At 37.3% G+C, this 19,078-nt stretch overlaps 1 protein-coding gene and 1 non-coding gene across 3 annotated transcripts; one reads left to right on the top strand and one right to left on the bottom strand.

Moving 5' to 3' along the window:
• Nucleotides 1-1,062: 1,062 nt before the first annotated feature.
• On the top strand, nt 1,063-1,135 carry TRNAA-UGC (transfer RNA alanine (anticodon UGC)). The gene has a single exon. It is a non-coding gene; the product is annotated as a tRNA-Ala (tRNA).
• Nucleotides 1,136-2,873: 1,738 nt separating this feature from the next.
• LOC147542901 (choline/ethanolaminephosphotransferase 1) lies at nt 2,874-12,731 on the bottom strand. Of its 2 annotated transcripts, none has more exons than XM_086673736.1 (18): nt 12,460-12,731; nt 11,995-12,199; nt 11,054-11,104; nt 9,892-9,969; nt 9,128-9,203; nt 9,017-9,039; nt 8,839-8,939; nt 8,279-8,373; nt 6,742-6,810; nt 6,356-6,425; nt 6,168-6,231; nt 6,054-6,094; nt 5,892-5,976; nt 5,127-5,189; nt 4,049-4,107; nt 3,863-3,915; nt 3,586-3,658; nt 2,874-3,199 (listed from the first exon to the last, which is right to left on the bottom strand). In XM_086673736.1, the coding sequence occupies exons 3-18, from the start codon at nt 11,084-11,086 to the stop codon at nt 3,178-3,180; spliced, it is 1,005 nt and encodes a 334-aa protein (XP_086529862.1). In that variant the 5' UTR covers nt 11,087-11,104; nt 11,995-12,199; nt 12,460-12,731; the 3' UTR covers nt 2,874-3,177. The 2 variants fall into 2 exon arrangements, with proteins under 2 accessions (XP_086529862.1, XP_086529861.1); XM_086673735.1 differs by having other exon boundaries at nt 11,228-12,199; nt 12,460-12,576.
• Nucleotides 12,732-19,078: the final 6,347 nt, after the last annotated feature.

Raw genomic sequence — 19,078 nt, 5'->3', positions numbered from 1 at the left:
ATGGTTTTATACTGTGATAATCTAGGAGCAAAGAATATTGCTGCAAATCTTATTTGTCATGCTAGGACAAAACATATTGAAGTAGATTATCATTTTGTTAGGGACTTGGTGGCTTCTGGTCGACTTGAAATCAGGTATATTCCATCATTAGAACAGCCTGCTGATTTGTTTACAAAAGGTCTTGCTAAGGACTTGTTTCTCAATCTTAGAGGCAAGCTAATGGTTCTGATCGCCCCATCATCTTGAGGGGGCATGACAATGAACACAAGTATGAGTGTAATCTAAGTGTCAACATAAGTGAAGAAGAAGGTGTAACTAAGGTGTAAGTGAGAAAAGGTATAAGTAATGGAGGTGCCTTTAGAAGAATAACAAACTTGGTAGTTAGTGGTTGTTGGGATTAACAGAATCTGTTATTCCATCTATCTCTATAACCGAATATGTAAATGCTTATATAAGCTCATTCTCTTTGATAGAACCATTATGAAATTCAATCGATTAATGAAATCTTATCTTTTTCTGATTTCTATCATCACACAGGTGATAACATATTAATTTTGGATTGGGTACCCAATCTCTACACATTGTGCTTGCTTTTAAGTAATAGAGGGAATACTCAAGAACCAAAACACCTTAAGAACTCTTTCAGCAATCAAGAGAGTCAGAGAGAGAACGTGCACGATTAGGGTTGGGCGCATGTTCCACCCCTCTTCTCTCTTTTTTTCTTTCATCCTCTCTCTCTCTTTTTCTTCGTTTTGTTTCTTTTCATCTTTCTTGACATTTTCTGGCATTTTAGGTTGTGACTCAAAGTTGTTTAATTTCGCTCCAAGAAAGCAACAAGTATTCTGCAATGTTTTAGACAAAGAGAAAATACATCTGGAATTTCCTTGGTTTCTAAAGTAATTACAGATTGCAATCTACATTAATAAATAAGTCACTTACTATAGATAGGGTTTCCTTCCAAAACCCAAAAAATGAACAGAGTGAAACTTCTACATTATAAATCTAATCCCTTTTTTCTTACAGATTGTTTATTATAGGTAACATACGAGACTAACCACAAATGGGGATGTAGCTCAAATGGTAGAGCGCTCGCTTTGCATGCGAGAGGTACAGGGTTCGATCCCCTGCATCTCCATCTTTTTTATTGCCATTATCTTTGATTTTTGGAAAGAAAATGTAACTATTTTCTGAAACAAAGTTTTCTTTTGGCTTTTAAAGGTTTTTTTTTTTTTGTTGAAAGAAAGAAGAAAAAACAAAAGAGCAAACAAACTACAGAAACAACTCTATATCCTCGTTCATAGCTTCCTTCGAATGCCAGATCCGTTTGACCTCATTTGGGCTTTTAAAGGTTAGTTAGTTGGGATTTAATCCAAAAATTATGCTCCAACTTAACAGTTGGTTGGGAAGGTAGTTGCATTTCTTGTGAGTTGCAAAGACAGTTGTGCTGGCTGCATTGAACTTTCTTATTTGGGAAGAAGAAATTATAACTTTTAAGTAGAAAAGAAAGATTTATGACTAACCATCACAAAACTTAACATCCTAGTTTCTACATTTTTGGGTGCATTTTGAATACACAAATTCATTCACATTATCCTCACCAAATTTACTAAATTCCATAGAATTCTAGAAAAGGTTGTTTTTTAATTATTTAGTTTAATTTCCAAAACTTAAGTCATCACTTGGCCTTTTTCCTACCAAGTAAGCTTGTTATTTTCTTTCTCATGCAACTTGCAAGTAATAAGTTTTTCTCTCTTAGATTATCTCTAATAGTTTTTTTTCTTCGTTGAAGCAGTTTAATGAACTTGTGGAGCCATTGGGAAGGAAAATTGTTTTCACTTAATGATGTAGAAAACTAGAAATATTAGGTCTAACGTCTTTCTTGGGCTAATCTTCTTTCTTTCGGTGAATAGGCGTAGGCAGTGTTTGTCTTTTTCTAAGTAAAATTTGAAATCTGTCTCGAAGTCTGAATTGGGTCTCTATTTGAGCAGACAATTCAGGCTTCAGAATGCATTTTTTTGTGGTCTTTCGGACGTCCAAACTATTCTCCCGAGCATCCACAACTTGGGTGGAAAGAAAAGTTGTTGATTCCATCCAAAACCCTCTTCTCTTCAAGTTGGTCACAGACCAATTGTTGGCAGATTGCTATTGTCAGTGTCCTTCCATTAAAAATGAAAAATAACGAACTTTTTCCTCTTCTCTTCACACCGCCACCATTTCTCTCTACATGTAATAAAGCTTTTGTCCTAAACCAGATAGGTTTTCTTGGCTAAAGTAACCCTCGTCGTTGAAAGAGGAGAAAGAAAAGAAGACGATGATTGTGGAGGTACCTGCGACGAGAAATTAGGAGAGAAAAAAATGTAGACTTCCAGAATACAGAGATGGAACATGATGTACTAGGCAGCAAGCACCATTCACTTGCTGGAACGAGGCCTTCCTCAACTCTTGGAAAACTAGTGAACCTCTTCCGGTCAAGTTCTTCGTACCTTGACTCCACAGGGCTCATGCGAAGTGACTGGGTTGGTTTGGCCTTTAAAGCTGACCGAAACACGTTATACCTAACGAACTAGCGAGCTGTGGGACTCTCGTTAGTATTGACCTCCTGGACTAGTACCGATGGTGGCTCCTCATTACCTTAGCGTTGGGGGCTACGGCAGTCGAGTGGAGGCTACTTCCGGACTCAAACTACTATGATTGATGCACCGGGACCTCAACCCATGGAGTATAAATTTCTCCATACGGGAAATGAGGGAACCTAGATTGATGAATCCTTCCAAGTGCGAATCTAAAACCTGGACTAAACATTGTTCTATCTTGCAATCACTATTTCATTCTCTAACAGGGTCAGATGAACTACATACAACTGGACGGAAAAAGAAAACAAACTACACTACATTAGATTGTTAAAAGAAAGGAAAAACAATTGATTACAACACGACGACTAATTTAGTGCACTAGAACGTTGGACAATTTTGGATGACAATAACTTAACCCAGCAACTAGTCAGGTTGTTAACCCAAATCAGTAAATATGTATGAATTAAGGGCAATCCAAAATCTCCATAGAGATAGAGACACAACAAGGACAGAAGATTTTGGCTGATTTGATCAAAGACATAATAAATACATCTATCTGGGAGAAACATAGCCGAATTGTGCCACCCAACACCTATCACTGTCTTCAAGCTTCTTTCCTTGTTATCCTGCAATTTGTATGAAAATAAAGTTGAAAACAAAGCAGTTTATATCATTCAAGACCCTCATCCTCGTACAACTTGAAAACCAAGAGAACGGTCTTGACGAGAAATTACTAATCACCATACAAGGCATCTTGGTAAGAAAAAACCTATGACAGCCCGATTTAGCTACTGTAGTTTTATCATGAGGGTAAGACACCAAGGGAGGTCGACACAGTGGGTACATATATAGGTTTTGACCAATCTCATTCAAAGCTAATAATTCATAAGGGATTAGAGAAATAAAAAAGATGTATGCTTTTGTTGAGGCAATCTTGAAAAAGGGTTACTAGGAAACTAGATTTTAGACGTTTTTCCCCTATTTTGTGAGGATTAAATAAACAAAATTTCACCTGAAGCAGTAGATTCCCAGTGCAGTAGTGATTTCATGGATGACTGATGTCGCGAAGTGAAGGTACAACGATACTAGACAACAAACAAATCAAGATGAAAAAGGTTTAGAAAGAGGTATTACAAAAGTGAACAACAGATATCAGTTTGTCTTTCGAAATTTTCTACCACTGTATTGAGTACTAGCAGGATATGCAACTACACCTATATTCTAGAAAAGATGGGACATAGAGAAAAATGTAGATCACAACTGTAATTAACCGGGGAATTCATTTCTACCTGTGAAGAAACAGTAGCCAAGGAGTACCAAACTCTCATCAACTAAAGGAACACTGCAGAATAATTGGTAACAAAAATCATAATGCAGTAAATCAAATTGAAAGGGGAAAAAAAAGATAAGCAGCATTGATTTTCTGTATATAGTTGATAGTCATTAATGAATCAATACGAACATAGTCAACATACCCATCATTGAGCCTGGCAGTGAGCGCATTTGCAATACCAAAAGGGAGATACAGTAGTGACTGTTCACAAGAAAAACAGAAAATCAGGATCCTGTTAGTCTGTTACTTCAATGACAACTGATCACGAGTCTAATTTTCTTATTCTCCTTCGAAGTTATAACAATTGTAAGATTTTGGAAAACCAAATTGCTTCCAACATTCAAGTTCATTAAAAGGCATCTCTCCTTCTAGGACATGTTTAGCGTGCAGCAAAGGAATGTGATTACCTAGAATAACAATCCAGTAATGTGAGCCCCACTAGTCGACAGTAATCATAATACCTTACTAATTGCTTAGTTTGGTCAGAAATAGGATTGCTAGAGATCGTTTTGTCAGTGGATTATTTGGTTTACAATTCAAAAGGGAAGGAAATCGGAAACCCACCCACCTCTTGGGTTTGGGACGTCCCCTCCTTGAGGGAATCCTATTCCACTGGGGATGTGATTCCCGATGCATTCCAGTGTACCAAACATCATTTGAAATGTGATATCTAGTTATCATATTCTATTTCCGAGCACCAAACATAACCTTGATTATAGTAACAAATCGAGGAGATATTGCCAGTGCAAATATAGGACTGAAAGGACTTTGTTCCCTCTCTGTTTTCAAGTTACAACTTCAACAGATCCTTTCGGGGTGGGAGAAATCATGGTGTTGCATACTTTTTGTGCTAGCCAGGTGTTGACTTCATGACCCTCTGGAAAGAAATGGAGTAGTCCCACTACAAGTTTTCTAGAATCTAGATGAAGAACTATGAAGATAAAAAAGAACCAGTTGGACGGAAGTGAAAATTAATTGTTGGGCAAAACTTTAGCTCTAACTGGATCTTCATTTTTTAGAATTTTGATATTCTTTTAGCAATGGCATCCCGTGACATACATGTTATTGGTGCTTGGTAGTAGTATATCATGTAACAATCTCCCCAGTGTGGTTCCCACAATACTTGATCATAATCATCTTATAAAAACTCTGGATGATATATAGACAGGAAGAACACAGAATCCACTTTCAGAACTATTTGAGAGGATATTACGACATACCATGCACATTCCAGTTTTTAAGCCCTTAGGTTCATCACACAAGTGAGCCAGAATCATCCTGCCCTGCAAAAGCAGACATTTCCTATTAAGATTTAACAAATCAAGAGAGCTAGAACCACTAAAATCCTCTGTATTTATCTACCAATAAGAAGGGCCTAAAAAATCTTGATAGAAAAGGAAAGGAAACTAATTGGTATAATTATGTTAATTCATCCCAAAGAACTCGTTAGTCCAAGGAAAAAAAAAGAGCAAAAGCAACTAAGCTAGGGAAGTTAAGAACAATAATCAAATTAATGTAGGAAATAATTAATGTCTACTTTAGAATAAAATATTATCTGGATTTCAAGCCTGCTCCCAACTAAATCAACTGATGTTTGTAAATCTAAGGGTAGTTTGTCAATTGTACAACAACAGAGTCCCTATTCTACTCATCATTCATGGACACCTTGATACATGGTTCAATGTATAGAAAAGAACTTTTCGCATCAGCTCTTCTTTAATTTGTTTAGGAGCTCAGCTCGCTTGTACTAGACTTCTTAGATAGGATAACAGACAGGCGACATGGATGGACATAGGAAGCAGAAGAATGTCAATCATAACAGTTCCTTTTCTAGCCTTCCTTTCAGAACATCTAGTATGGCAATGTCAAAAATAGAAAACTTTGAGGATCTCATATAATGGGTAGAGTACCATAATTACCATTAAAGTTAAAAAATGATGCAAAAAACTACCACTGATTAATGACATAGCTACCAAGTATCTCACCACAAGGAATCCAAATGCAAGTCCAGTTCCTATTATAACCAAGTGTGGATAATTCGTCATGATGTCAGATGGAGACAAATAATCCCTGCACAGAAAATCAGGTGTAGTAAAGTGATTTACAAAAATAAACAAGCAGAACAGGAGAGAAATTGTATATCATACCAGATCAGAACTCCTCCAAGAAGTACAACGAATGGATAAAGCTGGAAAGAAATAGATGCAACAATTTAGCAACAGGTAAACTAATAGACATATATTAAGCAAGAAATAAATTACCATCGCTAATGCCAGAAACATGCTCCCTTTTCTCGCTTGAACGACTTTATAGACATTGTAAACACTGCAGAGTAGCATAAGAAAGTGCTTCAGATGCAAATAGCCAAACACACCCAAGAAAGAAAACAAAGAACCAAAAAGAAAATAGAAAAAATTTGCATAGGTTAACACTACAGAAGGCCACTTACTTGAATGTAATAGTTGGTATAACAGCAAAAGCAATCATCAAGAACAAGACAACTCGGTATGTCGGGATTTCTGGCATAAACAGGTAATAGGAGTCCAAAGCAAATTTTAATTACCAAATCCATAAATGTAGACGCTATAAAGGATTAGATATAATTAGAGAAGTTAACAATCCTTTCATCCAAAAGGTAATTACAATAGCTCGACACAAGGCATCAGTATTAAGTATTTCATTTTAGTAAGCACAACGGCACACACAGTTTAAGCAAAGCCAAATACACCACGCAACTACATGATATGCATGGCATGATATCAAAACTTTGTTGTTCCATATCCAGTGGGGAATCAGTTGTTAACAGGCCGTAAGCTATATAGAGAACAGCCTTACCATAAATAAAAGGTATCCAACTCAGAAAAGGTATAGACATCCCAAATTGTTGAGCCCACCATTCAGCACCTGAAAAATAAAATAAGCCACGAAATGTTACATGGTAACAAAGTTTTAAAACTAGACTGTGACCCAGGAGCATCAAGAATGCTTTTGGAGCACGATGTTGGTAAGTGGCAAGCCTGGGATAGCACAAGAATTATAGAAAGCAAAATCAGAATACTGTGACAGGTAAATTGGTTATGAGCCCGAGGAACTGAATAGTTAATGTTCACATTTTATGGATACACTTCTATGTGGTCAGTTCTTCCTTATCTTTCTCATTTGATAACTTAACTGTAACTGACAACCTGTCATTTTCCAAATCTGATTCCCCTTTGACACGCTTATTGCCTAATCTTTATAACAAATTTGACATACTGTAAGCTTGGTAAGAAAGACTAGTCAGCATATGGCATTATAGCTACACAATATTGCTGATAAGGAATACCATTCAAGAGTTGTCACAGACTGGAGAGACTGAAGGTTTCTTTACACAGAAAAAAGCATCTAAGTTTTTGTAGTAGATATGGAACATGGTTTTTTATCTTAAACTCACTTCAACAATAGAAGGAAGTTGACGAGCATGATAAGAAGGAAAACCGAAAGTCTGAGAGAGTAATTACACCACCAAAGTACTCAATGGTGTTCTAAGAGAAACTTCATAAATTAAATGATTAAGGCGGCAATGTTTGAGCATAAAATTGTAAGTAGTCAATAACCTGTCAATATACATCGGCCAAGAAGGGAGATAATTATTTATTGAGTGTCAAACAAATATGGCCTGAGGAAGTGGGAGTTACAAAGCTTGCAGAAGCCTATCAATATGCTTTGCGCAGCTAAGAGGTGTGATGTTGGTTGAAAGTTTCTGCAAAGCAAAACTCAGTTGCAATGGGTAGAAGTAGTTTTGTAGTTTGAAAACGAACAGCGAGCTAAACATCTCTTGAAGTTCATAAGGGGCGTATTAAAGCCCATTTTTCATTTAAGCTCACTTGTTACGGAGATATAGTATCAGTTAGGCTTTGGAGTAGCAAAAACAATGTAAAAATAAGTCGAAGGCTTTGGAGTAGCAATAACAATGTAAAAAATGTGTCGCCTTAACTGTAAAACCAATTACACTATCATCTTCCTGGAGCTCTAGTTGAATACAACATAGAGAAATACTAGCCATTAGCATAGGCAAAACAAAAGGAAGTAGACCACTGTCAGAAAACGTATTATCAAGTGCTCAGCTATTATATTCAGGCCTTTGATATTCGATAAGAAAACTATTTTTCCAATTAATGGTATTTTTTTAATCATTTGAAGGAAAGTAATGATGGGTGTCATTAGCAACCGTAACATATCTAACCAGTCTATTGCATTTTAATTCAGAAGCACTTGCTTATTACATACATTTTTATTTTGCCACATCGAACATTGAAGCAATTCATATCGGATCTGAAACAAAGCAAGACATAATAGAAAAATAGAAATTTATGGTGATTAGAGCACGTACCCACAAGAAATGTAAAACAGTGGGCCACATAGATCAGCATGAGACCTTCTGTTGGTCCATTTACCACTGGAAGGATAAGGGTGTTCGTGAAATAGCTGGACCAGTGGCAGCACTATCAGTAAATTAACATGACCTCCAATAGGTTGCTATGAATACATATAACTTAAACAGTGAGAATTCACTAATAATACTGTTTTCTGGGCCCATTCAATTATTTATTTAATGGTAGGATACTACTTTAACCACTCTGGTGTATGTTACCGAGACAATGCGGGAATATGGGATTGTTATTTCCTTCACAGCAGAAATGACCAGATAACCTGGCACCATGAATTTGTTAAATTTGACAGTCGCTAAGTGGAGCAATCAAATGGTTGTGCATTGTGAACGTGCATGGATAACAACGAATTCCAAATTTAGATGACCGTGAGAATGAGTACTGACTTAACCACTGAATTAGCTCGTTCGCAGTGGCTACTACTGATGCATGTATTATTTAACAATACAATTGCAAGCAAATCAAAACAGCGTTGTTATGACTACCAGATTAAGAAACTTACTGCTCCCATGTTGCACCATAAAATGGAACAGCGGAGATAACCCAAAACCAGAACGTGCTTCTTCCACACATTGCAGTGCTTCCAAAAGCCAAAGCCTCAAACTGAAGAAGAAAGCAATATCAAGGGGAAACCAGTAGCCAGGTCAATAACATAACAAATAAAAGATGAGAATACATACTGCACATGCAAGAGCGTCACACCCTGTAATGGAAGTTCAAGAAACATATACATCAGTACAAAAAAAGTATCACGAATAAAGATAAGAAAATATATGGGAAACAAGGTTCACCATGATCAAAAAGTTCGCCTAGTGGACTGGAGGAATTTGTACGTCTTGCTTGCTTTCCATCAACGGCATCAAATGTCTGGCTCAAATGTTGTGCAACAATGTACATACGTAAGTAAAGGTGCTCAATTAAGAAAAGTAAATTTCTTTTAGAACAAGGAAAAAAGAATGTATAATGCTAACAAACACTCCTAAAGCGCAAACTCTTTTAAGTGGCAACGATGAAAAGGGATGTGGACCTAAAAAGGAGCTAAAATGCATCCAACAACATTATGTCGCTATGCCTCGATTACACGTTGGGTACTTGAACCCTCAACCTCCAAAAGGCCTCTAACGTCATGTTAAAGAATACTTACTCAAGAAACTCATGCCATTAAGTTGTCGTAAAATGACATAAAAGGCAAATTAACATCCATGAAAGATGAGACTCTCGTAAAAAAAATAAAGATAAAAAACAAGATATTGTTGAATCTCATGATGCACAGAAAAGCATCAGAAACTGAAATATCAATACCAAAGAAGAAAATAATACAAATGGGGCTGCTTTAAACTACTTGAATATCAAAATAAAGGTGGAAAAGCTGTAAAATGTAAACTGAAGGAGTACATATTGCAAACAAATCAGTTTCATGGAAAATGAAGACGCACAATCTACTTGAGATCAAACAGTAGGACTCTTTAACAGAACACATGCAAATCTGAGCGATTCCGCGATTAACAAATATGAAATAGGCATGGTATACTAAATAAAGGAAGACTGGGCAAACCTGATATAAGAAAAGAAGTATCCCATGTGCAAGATGTACCCATCTTGGGGGAGCTGTATCTAGAGAAGGAGAATATATCTGTTGTGGAGAACAAAGAAAGGAAATCAAGGACCATATGATAACAGCTATCATTTTTTAAGCAAACAAAATTAACCGCGCATAATGTACTTTTTAATAAAATGAATATGGACAGAAATTTGAAAAAGAGATGTAACAGTGTCCACTAAAGAAGCAAAATAAATAGAGGTCATGAAGGTCAATATCACATCCAACGAAGAACCAAAACTTGCTCATAGTCATAGTTAGTACTCATGCTCTGGCATGTTATGAATATTAGCTTATAGTTGTTTCTATACTTTTATTATAATGGTGAATTGGTGATACCCGCTACAGATACATATTCAATATAGAATTAAGAACGCAGCTACAACTTCCCATAATAATGGAGATGACTAAGTCTATAAACAAGTTTCCATCTAGACCTATAACCTTGAATTTTTCAATTTATATTTACTTGAACTAAAAGTTTAGCACAGTGTATACTTGACATTACTTGCGAGCGTCAAAAATGAACATTTTAGACAAGAACCTTCTTATTTCTTAACCTTCAAAGACTCATTTTATTCTTTAGCTATTTCAAAATCAGTTTAAGAAAAAACTATTGGTAAAGAGAATCAAAGACAGACCTTTCCATTTTGAGGTATTGATGAAATTCACTAATTAAAATAGTGCGGAGTTCAAACGGATAAAATATACAGTTTCACAGGCTTTTCGCTTGTCAACCCAAGAAAAATATACACTTAAATATCTGAATGGGTGTGATATCATCCTAAGGAAAGAGGACATCAATAAATTATTAGCATTATTTTTTGTAATTACATCATTAACACATCCACATGTATTGCTTGAAACAAATCATTTCAACTTCAGCACAAATATTATACTCAAACCTCCGTCCTCCAATTAGATCTATGCACAAATCAACACTAAAATAAACAGACAGAAACTAGGTTGTGTACTTACAATTTCATCATATGAAGTAAAATTCAGAATATGATAGATATCACTGCTCAATTTGAAGTAAATGAAGATCTTTTATGATAAGGAACAGCAGGAGGCTACTATAACATATTAATAATTAAGAAAAGAAGTATCTACTTACATAACCAAGCAGTGCCGATGTAAGTAAGAACATGAAGCCTGTAAGAGTTATCTGGAAAAGCATATTGAAATAGCAAAACTTGTTATTAACAGCACCGCCACTAGCATCCCTTCTCGAAGTTTCAAAACAATGCTACTAATGCTGAAGTCAAACTAACATTACAGAACATCTTACCATGTTTGGCCTGGAGGGTGAAGCGTTCAGACATGTCAAAAGAAGCAAAATAGTTAGAACTTTTTAAGTCTAGCTAAACGTTTAACAAATTCAGATATTGAAATAAGTGAAACCATAGTCTTTCCATCCGAAAATAACTACACATAAACTTAAAACATGTGAATTGAAGAGATAAAAAACTATGCTTTTACCCCATAACTTTTATTTCTAAACTGCCAAGCATATACAAATCAAACAACCCCGTTAATAATCAAAAACTGATGAATGTTGCAAAATACAAAAACAATTCCTAAACTCTGAAGTAACCAAGCAGGTTCCAATATAATCTGAAATTGAGATTTCCCGAATTACTATCTGCATAAAGGTCGTCCATCCCCAATTTCAATTTGAAGTGTCCAATTCAAACAATTCAAAATCACCCATATTTCCACTCATTATTGCTTAAACAATGACAATTCCATCATTTTCAACAGTGCATATTAAAACCCAAAATCACCAAAAGCTCCTAACTTTATGTTACTTAGTCTTCAATAGTCCTCCCCATCTATGTGATTTAAGGCCTTAAACCCCTTAATTTGTACAGTAAATAGTGCCCAATAAGTGTTTCTACCCTTTTTGACTTCGTAAAACTAGATTGCATTATCAAATTCAATATCAATGGATGCATTATAACTATGAAAGCAATTACAAAATGAAAACCCTAAAATCAAAGATTAACATGCAAAGAAACAAAAGAAATTGAAAATCTAATAAGTACAGTAAATTACTTACGGCATCCAAAGAGGAAACACATTAACGAAACGACTCCAAAATGGTTGTAATACATATTTTGCCAGTAAGGAGTGATCGACGCCGCTATACTTATATTTATGAAGTGAAGCAACTCCATGAGCCCCAATATAACTCATCTCCTTGATTTTCTCTCTTTATCTTTCTCTCTCTATATATATACGATCTATCAAAATCAAATCCCTGCTCAAAAATGAAAAAGAAAAACTTCACATTATTAAACAAGTTGATCGAGAGTATGTGGAGTAATCGGATAATAGGATTGAAAGAGGGAAAAGTATGTGTTGAAAAACCTAAACCACAGATCGAGAAAATCTGGATGAAAAATGAGTGGATGAAACAAATTTTAGAGAGAGAGAAAGTGTGAAAGTTTGTGAAATCTGAGAGATAGTAAAGGAAGAAGGTTAAAGAGAAGCATGAAAGAAATGGAGATTAGGTTTTACCTGTTCGAGTTGCAGTTCCAGAGAGAAGAGATGAGAGTTTAGAGAGAGAGAGAGAGTTTAGAGAGAGAAACGGTTCGGAAGCGAAGATTCCCGCTTTTCTGACGGGAAAAAGGAACTGAGAGATTCCTTACTCCCGCAGTCCCGCCCTATGGCTAAAAAACGCCGAAATGAGGGAAAAAACAGCTTGTAAGAAAACAGCGCGTAGCAGTCGCTACTCGCTAACCTAAATCCTAATGGTCCATTCTTACGGGATGGTGGGCCGTGTAAAGGGTCGCCCTAGCCGCGGGGTGTAAAAGAGTTGGCTTTAGTGTGGCTGGTAAAGGCCAGCGCTTTGGGGAAAGCTAAATAGTTTCCGGAGTGTGAAGACTTGGTAAAAAATTGGTCAATTTTGTTTGACAATTTTATTTTGTAAGTTGTTAGGGGGAAAAATAAAAAATCCACATCTCACCTCTCTCTCTCTCCACCTCACCTCATCATCTTCACCGGCGACCTTCAAACATTTAAAAAAAAAAAAAAAATCTCTCCTCTCTCTCTCTAAAAAAAAAAATATTTTGATTTTAAGACCTAGATCTGGTCTTTTCTCGAAGAACAGATCAATATGATCTGTTCTTCAAGAAATATTTTTTTTTTAGAGAGAGAGGGAGGAGAAAGGAGAGAGAATTTTTTTTTCTAATGTTTGAAGGTCGCCGACCGGAAAATTGACCGGTCGGCGACCTTCGTCGGTGAAGATGATGAGGTGGCAGAGATAGAAGATGAGATGGAGGAGAGAGGTGAGGTGGAGAATTTTTTATTTTTATTTTGAAACATATTCCCCATAAAATATGTTTCCCCAGAAAATTTTCAAAATTTTGCATATTCCCTTTAAAATTTCACACCCCGGAAACTATTTAGCTTTCCCCAAAGCGCTGGCCCTGGTAAATGGGTCCAACAATTGTGAAAGCTGAATGGATTGGGGTGTTGGGTGAATGGGTTAGGGTGTTGGGGTAGTGTCTTGTGAACCCAATAGGTTGTAGGTGCAATTAGGGTTTGAATAATGGGGATATCCAACTGGAGAACGAAGGTAAGGGGTGAGACGCGTGTTTGAGCCACAAACGCCAGTGGTTTGAAGGACCTCGCTCATTATAGGTCACAAGACATTGTATGACATTTTTCAAGACACATATGTGTGCCACAAAAACTAGTAGTTCGAACAACTCTGCTTATCATGGGTCACAACTAGGGGTGGGAAAACGGTCCGGGAACCCGAGATCCGGCCCAATCTGCCCGGACTGTTAGTACCCGAAATCCGAATGTAACCCGAGCCGGGCATACCCGACCCACAATTTCGGGCGGATGTGGGCGGATATCGGGCAAGACCCTCTAACCGAGTTCCGACCCATTACACCCGCCCGAAATACACCCGAGACCCGCCCGCCCAAAAATACACATGACCCGCGCCCGATAGATTAAAATATATCCTTTATAAATATACTCTCAGTCCCAAACCCTAGTTTCATTCCAGAGAAACCCTAGTAATGCGATAGTGGAGAGCGCTACCGAGCGGCCAGCTTGGGAGAGGAGATGGGTTTGCCACTTGGCAAGTTTATTCTTGATTTGAGTAAGGAGAGGTTGAAAGGATTGTTTTTTATTACGATCTATGAACAAATTGGTGCCCAGATATTTATCCCCGGTAGACGATTGATGAACTTTAAGTTCCCTAATGATCATACGCTTGAATTTAGGGTGAGAGTTTTTGGAGAAGAAAATGTTAGATTTAGCGTAATTGATCATTTGACCAGAAGCTTCACTGAACTCTTTCAAGATAATCTTGAGATTGTGGATGTTGTCCAGTGAGTTCTGTCCAAATATGATGCAGTCATCTGCAAAGAGGAGATGTTTAATGGAGATGTCAGAATTAGGGATGGGAAAGCCGATAAAAGAGGAAATATTATTATGCTTCTCTAAAAGGCGACTAAGACCCTCCATAACAATAGCAAACAGGAAAGGAGAGAGCGGGTCACCCTAACGGATACCCCGACTAACATCAAAAGTCAGTCCAGGACGGTCGTTGATAAGGACCGCCATGAAGCTGGTAGAAATATAAGTGTTAATGAGATTGATCCAAGAATGCGAGAAGCCCATCAAGGTCATAACATTTTCCAGGTAACTCCATTCAATTCTGTCAAAAGCCTTAGACATGTCCAGCTTAAGACCAAAGTAGCTTTTAACTCCCTTGACTTTTTTGTAAGAGTGAATGAGTTCTTGGCTGATGATAATTTTATCAGTGATTTGCCTACCCGGCACATAGGCACCCTGGAAGGGAGAGATAATATTAGCCATAATGGGTTTAAGTCTGTTGGCTAGGATTTTGGTGATGATTTTGTAAGTGGTGTTGAGCAGGCTTATAGGACGGTAGTCAGCAGGCGATTGAGGGGTTTTGGATTTAGGGAGGAGGCATATGTGCGTGTGATTGGACATTGCCGGCAGAGACGAGTTGTGAAAGAAAGTGGAGACCATAATCATAAAATCGTCCTTGACAGTGTCCCAATTGGATTGGTAGAAAAGGGGGGAGGAAGCCATCAAGGCCAGGGGCCGCTCCCGGTTTGAGGGAGAAAGTGGGTGTCCGGATTTCATCAATCAATGGGATCACAGTGAGAGTCTCATTCTGAGCGGAGGAGATCTGAGGGTAAAAACACTCAGTGATATTAGGAGACATAGTGGCACCCACCGTCGATGATATATTCTGGATGTGGATAGAAAAAATAGTGGATATTTCCGCTTCATCCGTAGACCACGAATTATCCACCCTTTTGATAGCTTGGATTTTATTCTTGCGGTTTCTCGTAGTGGCTTTAGCATGAAAGTATTGGGTATCTCTGTCACCGAGGTTGATGTTAGTTATTCTGGACTTCTCCTTCCACAGACTCTCTTGCTGGAGTAGGAAGGTTTCGATCTGGGTGTAAGTTTCTTTGGAAGCATCTGCGTTCTTAATAGATTGGAGTCTGTTAGTGAGATGCTTAATATCATTGTCCAGATTACCGAAAACCTCTTTATTCCATTTGGAAAGTTTAATGGCCAGGGAGTTGAGTTTGGTTTGAATGGGATTGGGAATGGCGATCCAATTAGATTTGATGAAACTAGCACAGTTGGGATGGGACATCCAAGTACGGATAAATTTGAAGGGTTTTCGCCCCAGGGAAGAGGGCTGATTGGTAGTGAGGATAATTGGGTTATGGTCAGACCCTAGTGTGGGGAGATGGGAGAGCTTAGAATGGGGATAAGTGGTGAGCCAATTGAAGTTAGCTAGGGCACGCTCAAGTCTCTCTTCAATGAGGTTACCTGCAAATTGCATGTTAGACCAAGTATACGGATAGCCAACAAAACCTATGTCATGAAGGCCCAAGTTGTTAATGGTTGTTTACAATTCATGATGGTCGGAATATGAGCTGGTTTACCACCTAACTTCTCCGGTTGGTCAAGGATGCAATTAAGGCCACCTATAACCAACCAAGGAGTGTTATTTTCAAGGGCCTGGTGGGCCAGTATATTCCAAGGTTTAATTTTATTATTTTGATACAGGCATCCATAGAAGCCCGTGAGGCAAAAATTGTTAGCAATATCAACTTGGGTGCTTTTGACATGAATCATATTGTTGTCAGCATATTTAATTTCAGTATCATATTGAGGGGACCATAAAAGAGCCAATCCCCCTGCTTTGTTAACAGGGTCGATGACATGCTTGTCATATATAGTGGTGAGATTCAGAATTTTGTCCAAGTTCGTGTTCATGCATTTTGTTTCAGACAGAAAAATGAAGTCCGGGTTATGTTCATTGATGAGGCGACATAGATGTTTGCAATTAGCGAAATTACTACAACCCCGAACATTCCAGGCCATAACAATGGTCTCCATGAGTCAAGGCAACTAAAGAAAAGACTAAGGTTACACCTTAGGCGGAGAACAGTGAAAACTACAGACTCTCCACCTAAAGGCAGCCCTCAAGACTGAGGGTAAAAAGCACTAAGGCAAGAAAGTCTAAAGACATCCCTCAAAGGTATAAAGGCACCCGGACTAGTGAGATAAAATCACACTACAACCAGACTAGAAAGTCTAAGTATACGCCAACAGTACTAGAAAGTCTAAGGGCAACCCCCAAAGGCTAAGGGTATAAAGGCACCAAAACCAAATGGTCTAAACCACACTACAAACAAGAGGAAATCTCCTCCAGGATATGGAGAAAAAGTCTAAGCCCAAGGTCAGAAATCTAAATCCAATCAGACAAGAATTCAATGGCCAAGACCAGAAGTCTAAGATCTCCAAGTCAAGCAGACCAATGGCTATGGCCAAAAGTCTCAGTCCACACAGGCTAAAGAGGCTGCTACCAGGGGTGTCAACAGACCTATAAAGAGTAAGTCCACCAATGTCAGAAAGTCTAAAGATGCACCTCAGGCAAGGATAAGAGTAGCCTAGGGACAAACCACTACAAGATGGTCCCAAAAAAACAGCCTAAAAACTAAAGTCACAGCTCGAGACGAGGACTAAGGCCAGAGGAGTCTACAGAAAACCAAAATAAAACTCCCTAACGAATACTCTACAAACAGAAGAAAACAAAGAAGAGAAATCTACTGAAATAAAGAGATAGTAAAAGAAATGTAAAGAAAAGAAAGAAGAGAGACGCAAATTAAGACCAAAAGTCTGTTCTGATTCTACCCAACTGACTAAAACAAGTAAAGTGACTGAAACTTGGGTGTCTAGTACCACCAAAGTCCAGTCTACCACAAAAGATAATCAAAAGAAGTCCAGATATGGACAAAAGTCGACAGAGAATAGAAACAGACTTCCACTAAGGACAACTAACTTAAATTGCAACCAGAGAGATCCACATAAACTAACTACATAACAGAGACACAGATAACAAAATAGGAAAACACCAGACACCACAAAAGAAGACAAACAGTAAAGGACTTAGTGAGAAGACGAGACTGAGAGTGCAGCATCATCCTCATCCCCTGCATTAGTAATGATATTCAGGCTTTGGTCCAAGAGCAATGTATCCTGTAAAAGTCTTCCCGCCTCCACATTATCTATCATGGTAGTGTCATCTAGGGAGTTTACTCATTCTGGTTGAATGTTATTTTTATCAAATTTAGTACTATCTCTTATTTCATTCTCCCTGTTCCATAAAACTACAGTTTTTTTTTGTTGAAACAACCATCAAAACTGCAGTTGTTTTGCATATACTTGAAAATATAGAAAAAAAAAATGAGAACCAATCATGCTTTAATCATGAATATATGTATTTGTAATGGGAGATGTTACAATTACTTAAAAGATTACTTAGGGTGTGTTTGATTGGGAGTTTTCCGTAGAAAATACAAATAGTTTCTCTAAAAATTTAAAAATAGAAATAGTTTCCCCTCACGTGACTCACCTCCCCCCTCAGAATCTCTTTCCCACCTTCCTCATTTTTCTCAACTACTTTGACCCACCATGCCCTACTAATAATCTTCCTCCGAAGCATCTTCTTTAGCCGAAATTGTGAAAAAAAATCTCTAGAGATTGCTCAGCTCCTCTTGCAGTAATTACTCATTTTCTATTTGTGAAGAATAGGTGAACGTCTATCTCTCTCATTATTTATTTTATTAAGTTTTTAGTTGTTTAGGGACATTTTTTGAAGTGAAGACATCTACTATGATGATATTAATTAAGTTATCTCAATAAATTTTTTAATTAAGATAATGTAGGACAAGTATTTGAGTCATTTTTAAGCTTTTCAAATAAATGTCTTTTTAATTTAATGAAGTATTATGTTACCGACTATGTTTTATAAATAACTAATTTAGTAAATAAATATTTTTCTATATGCCAGACAAACAACAGAAACTAACAACATTTCTTCGGTGAACCAAACAGTAGAAAATTTGGAAAGTGTTTCAAAAGAATCATTATCTAGATGAAAATGTTTTTCATAGAAACACTTTCTCTTTTTTTTTTCCTTTCCCCAACTTGCCAACTTGAAATCAAACACACCAGAGATTTTTTCAAATTTGACTACGATCTGAACCGTTCTTTTACCCGGATGAATCAACATGTCATCCTCTAAATAAGTATTTCTAAGTAATTGTAGCAATTAGCATTTCCCATTTGTAATATATTACTGGCTATAACAATAAATAGGTGACTAAACATTCCATTAGATATCTAGATATAAGTGCAATTTTGTTTCAACTCATGAAAGTCTACATGATAACTATGCCGTCTATGCGTCTGCTCCACGGTAACCACATGATTATTGGGGTCAAGTAATGTGACATAGGATTCTGTATGGGTAGAGAAGAAGACTTCTTTGTAGGATTTTTACCCTAGTTCCGTCTAATTTAGATAGAAGTGCAATTTTGTTTATAACTCGTGAAAGTCTACATGATAACTATGCGCCTGCTCCATAGTGACCACATGGTTATTGGGACAAAGTAACGTGACATACGGGTCTGTATGGGTAGAGAAGAAGACTTTGTTTTAGGATGTACCCTAGTTCTTTCGAATTTGGACTGTTAGATATGTACAAAGACTGGAAACGAAGACTTGGCAAAAAGAAATCCTATTGGTTTAAATTGTTTTGAGCTGGCCTATAAATAGATCT

The sequence above is a fragment of the Eschscholzia californica genome, unplaced genomic scaffold (genome assembly GCF_041429995.1).
Source record: "Eschscholzia californica isolate CP2 unplaced genomic scaffold, dmEscCali1.0.p SCAF_4, whole genome shotgun sequence".
In the NCBI taxonomy this organism is placed as follows: domain Eukaryota; kingdom Viridiplantae; phylum Streptophyta; class Magnoliopsida; order Ranunculales; family Papaveraceae; genus Eschscholzia; species Eschscholzia californica.
This window is presented reverse-complemented; position numbering and strand designations above follow the sequence as displayed.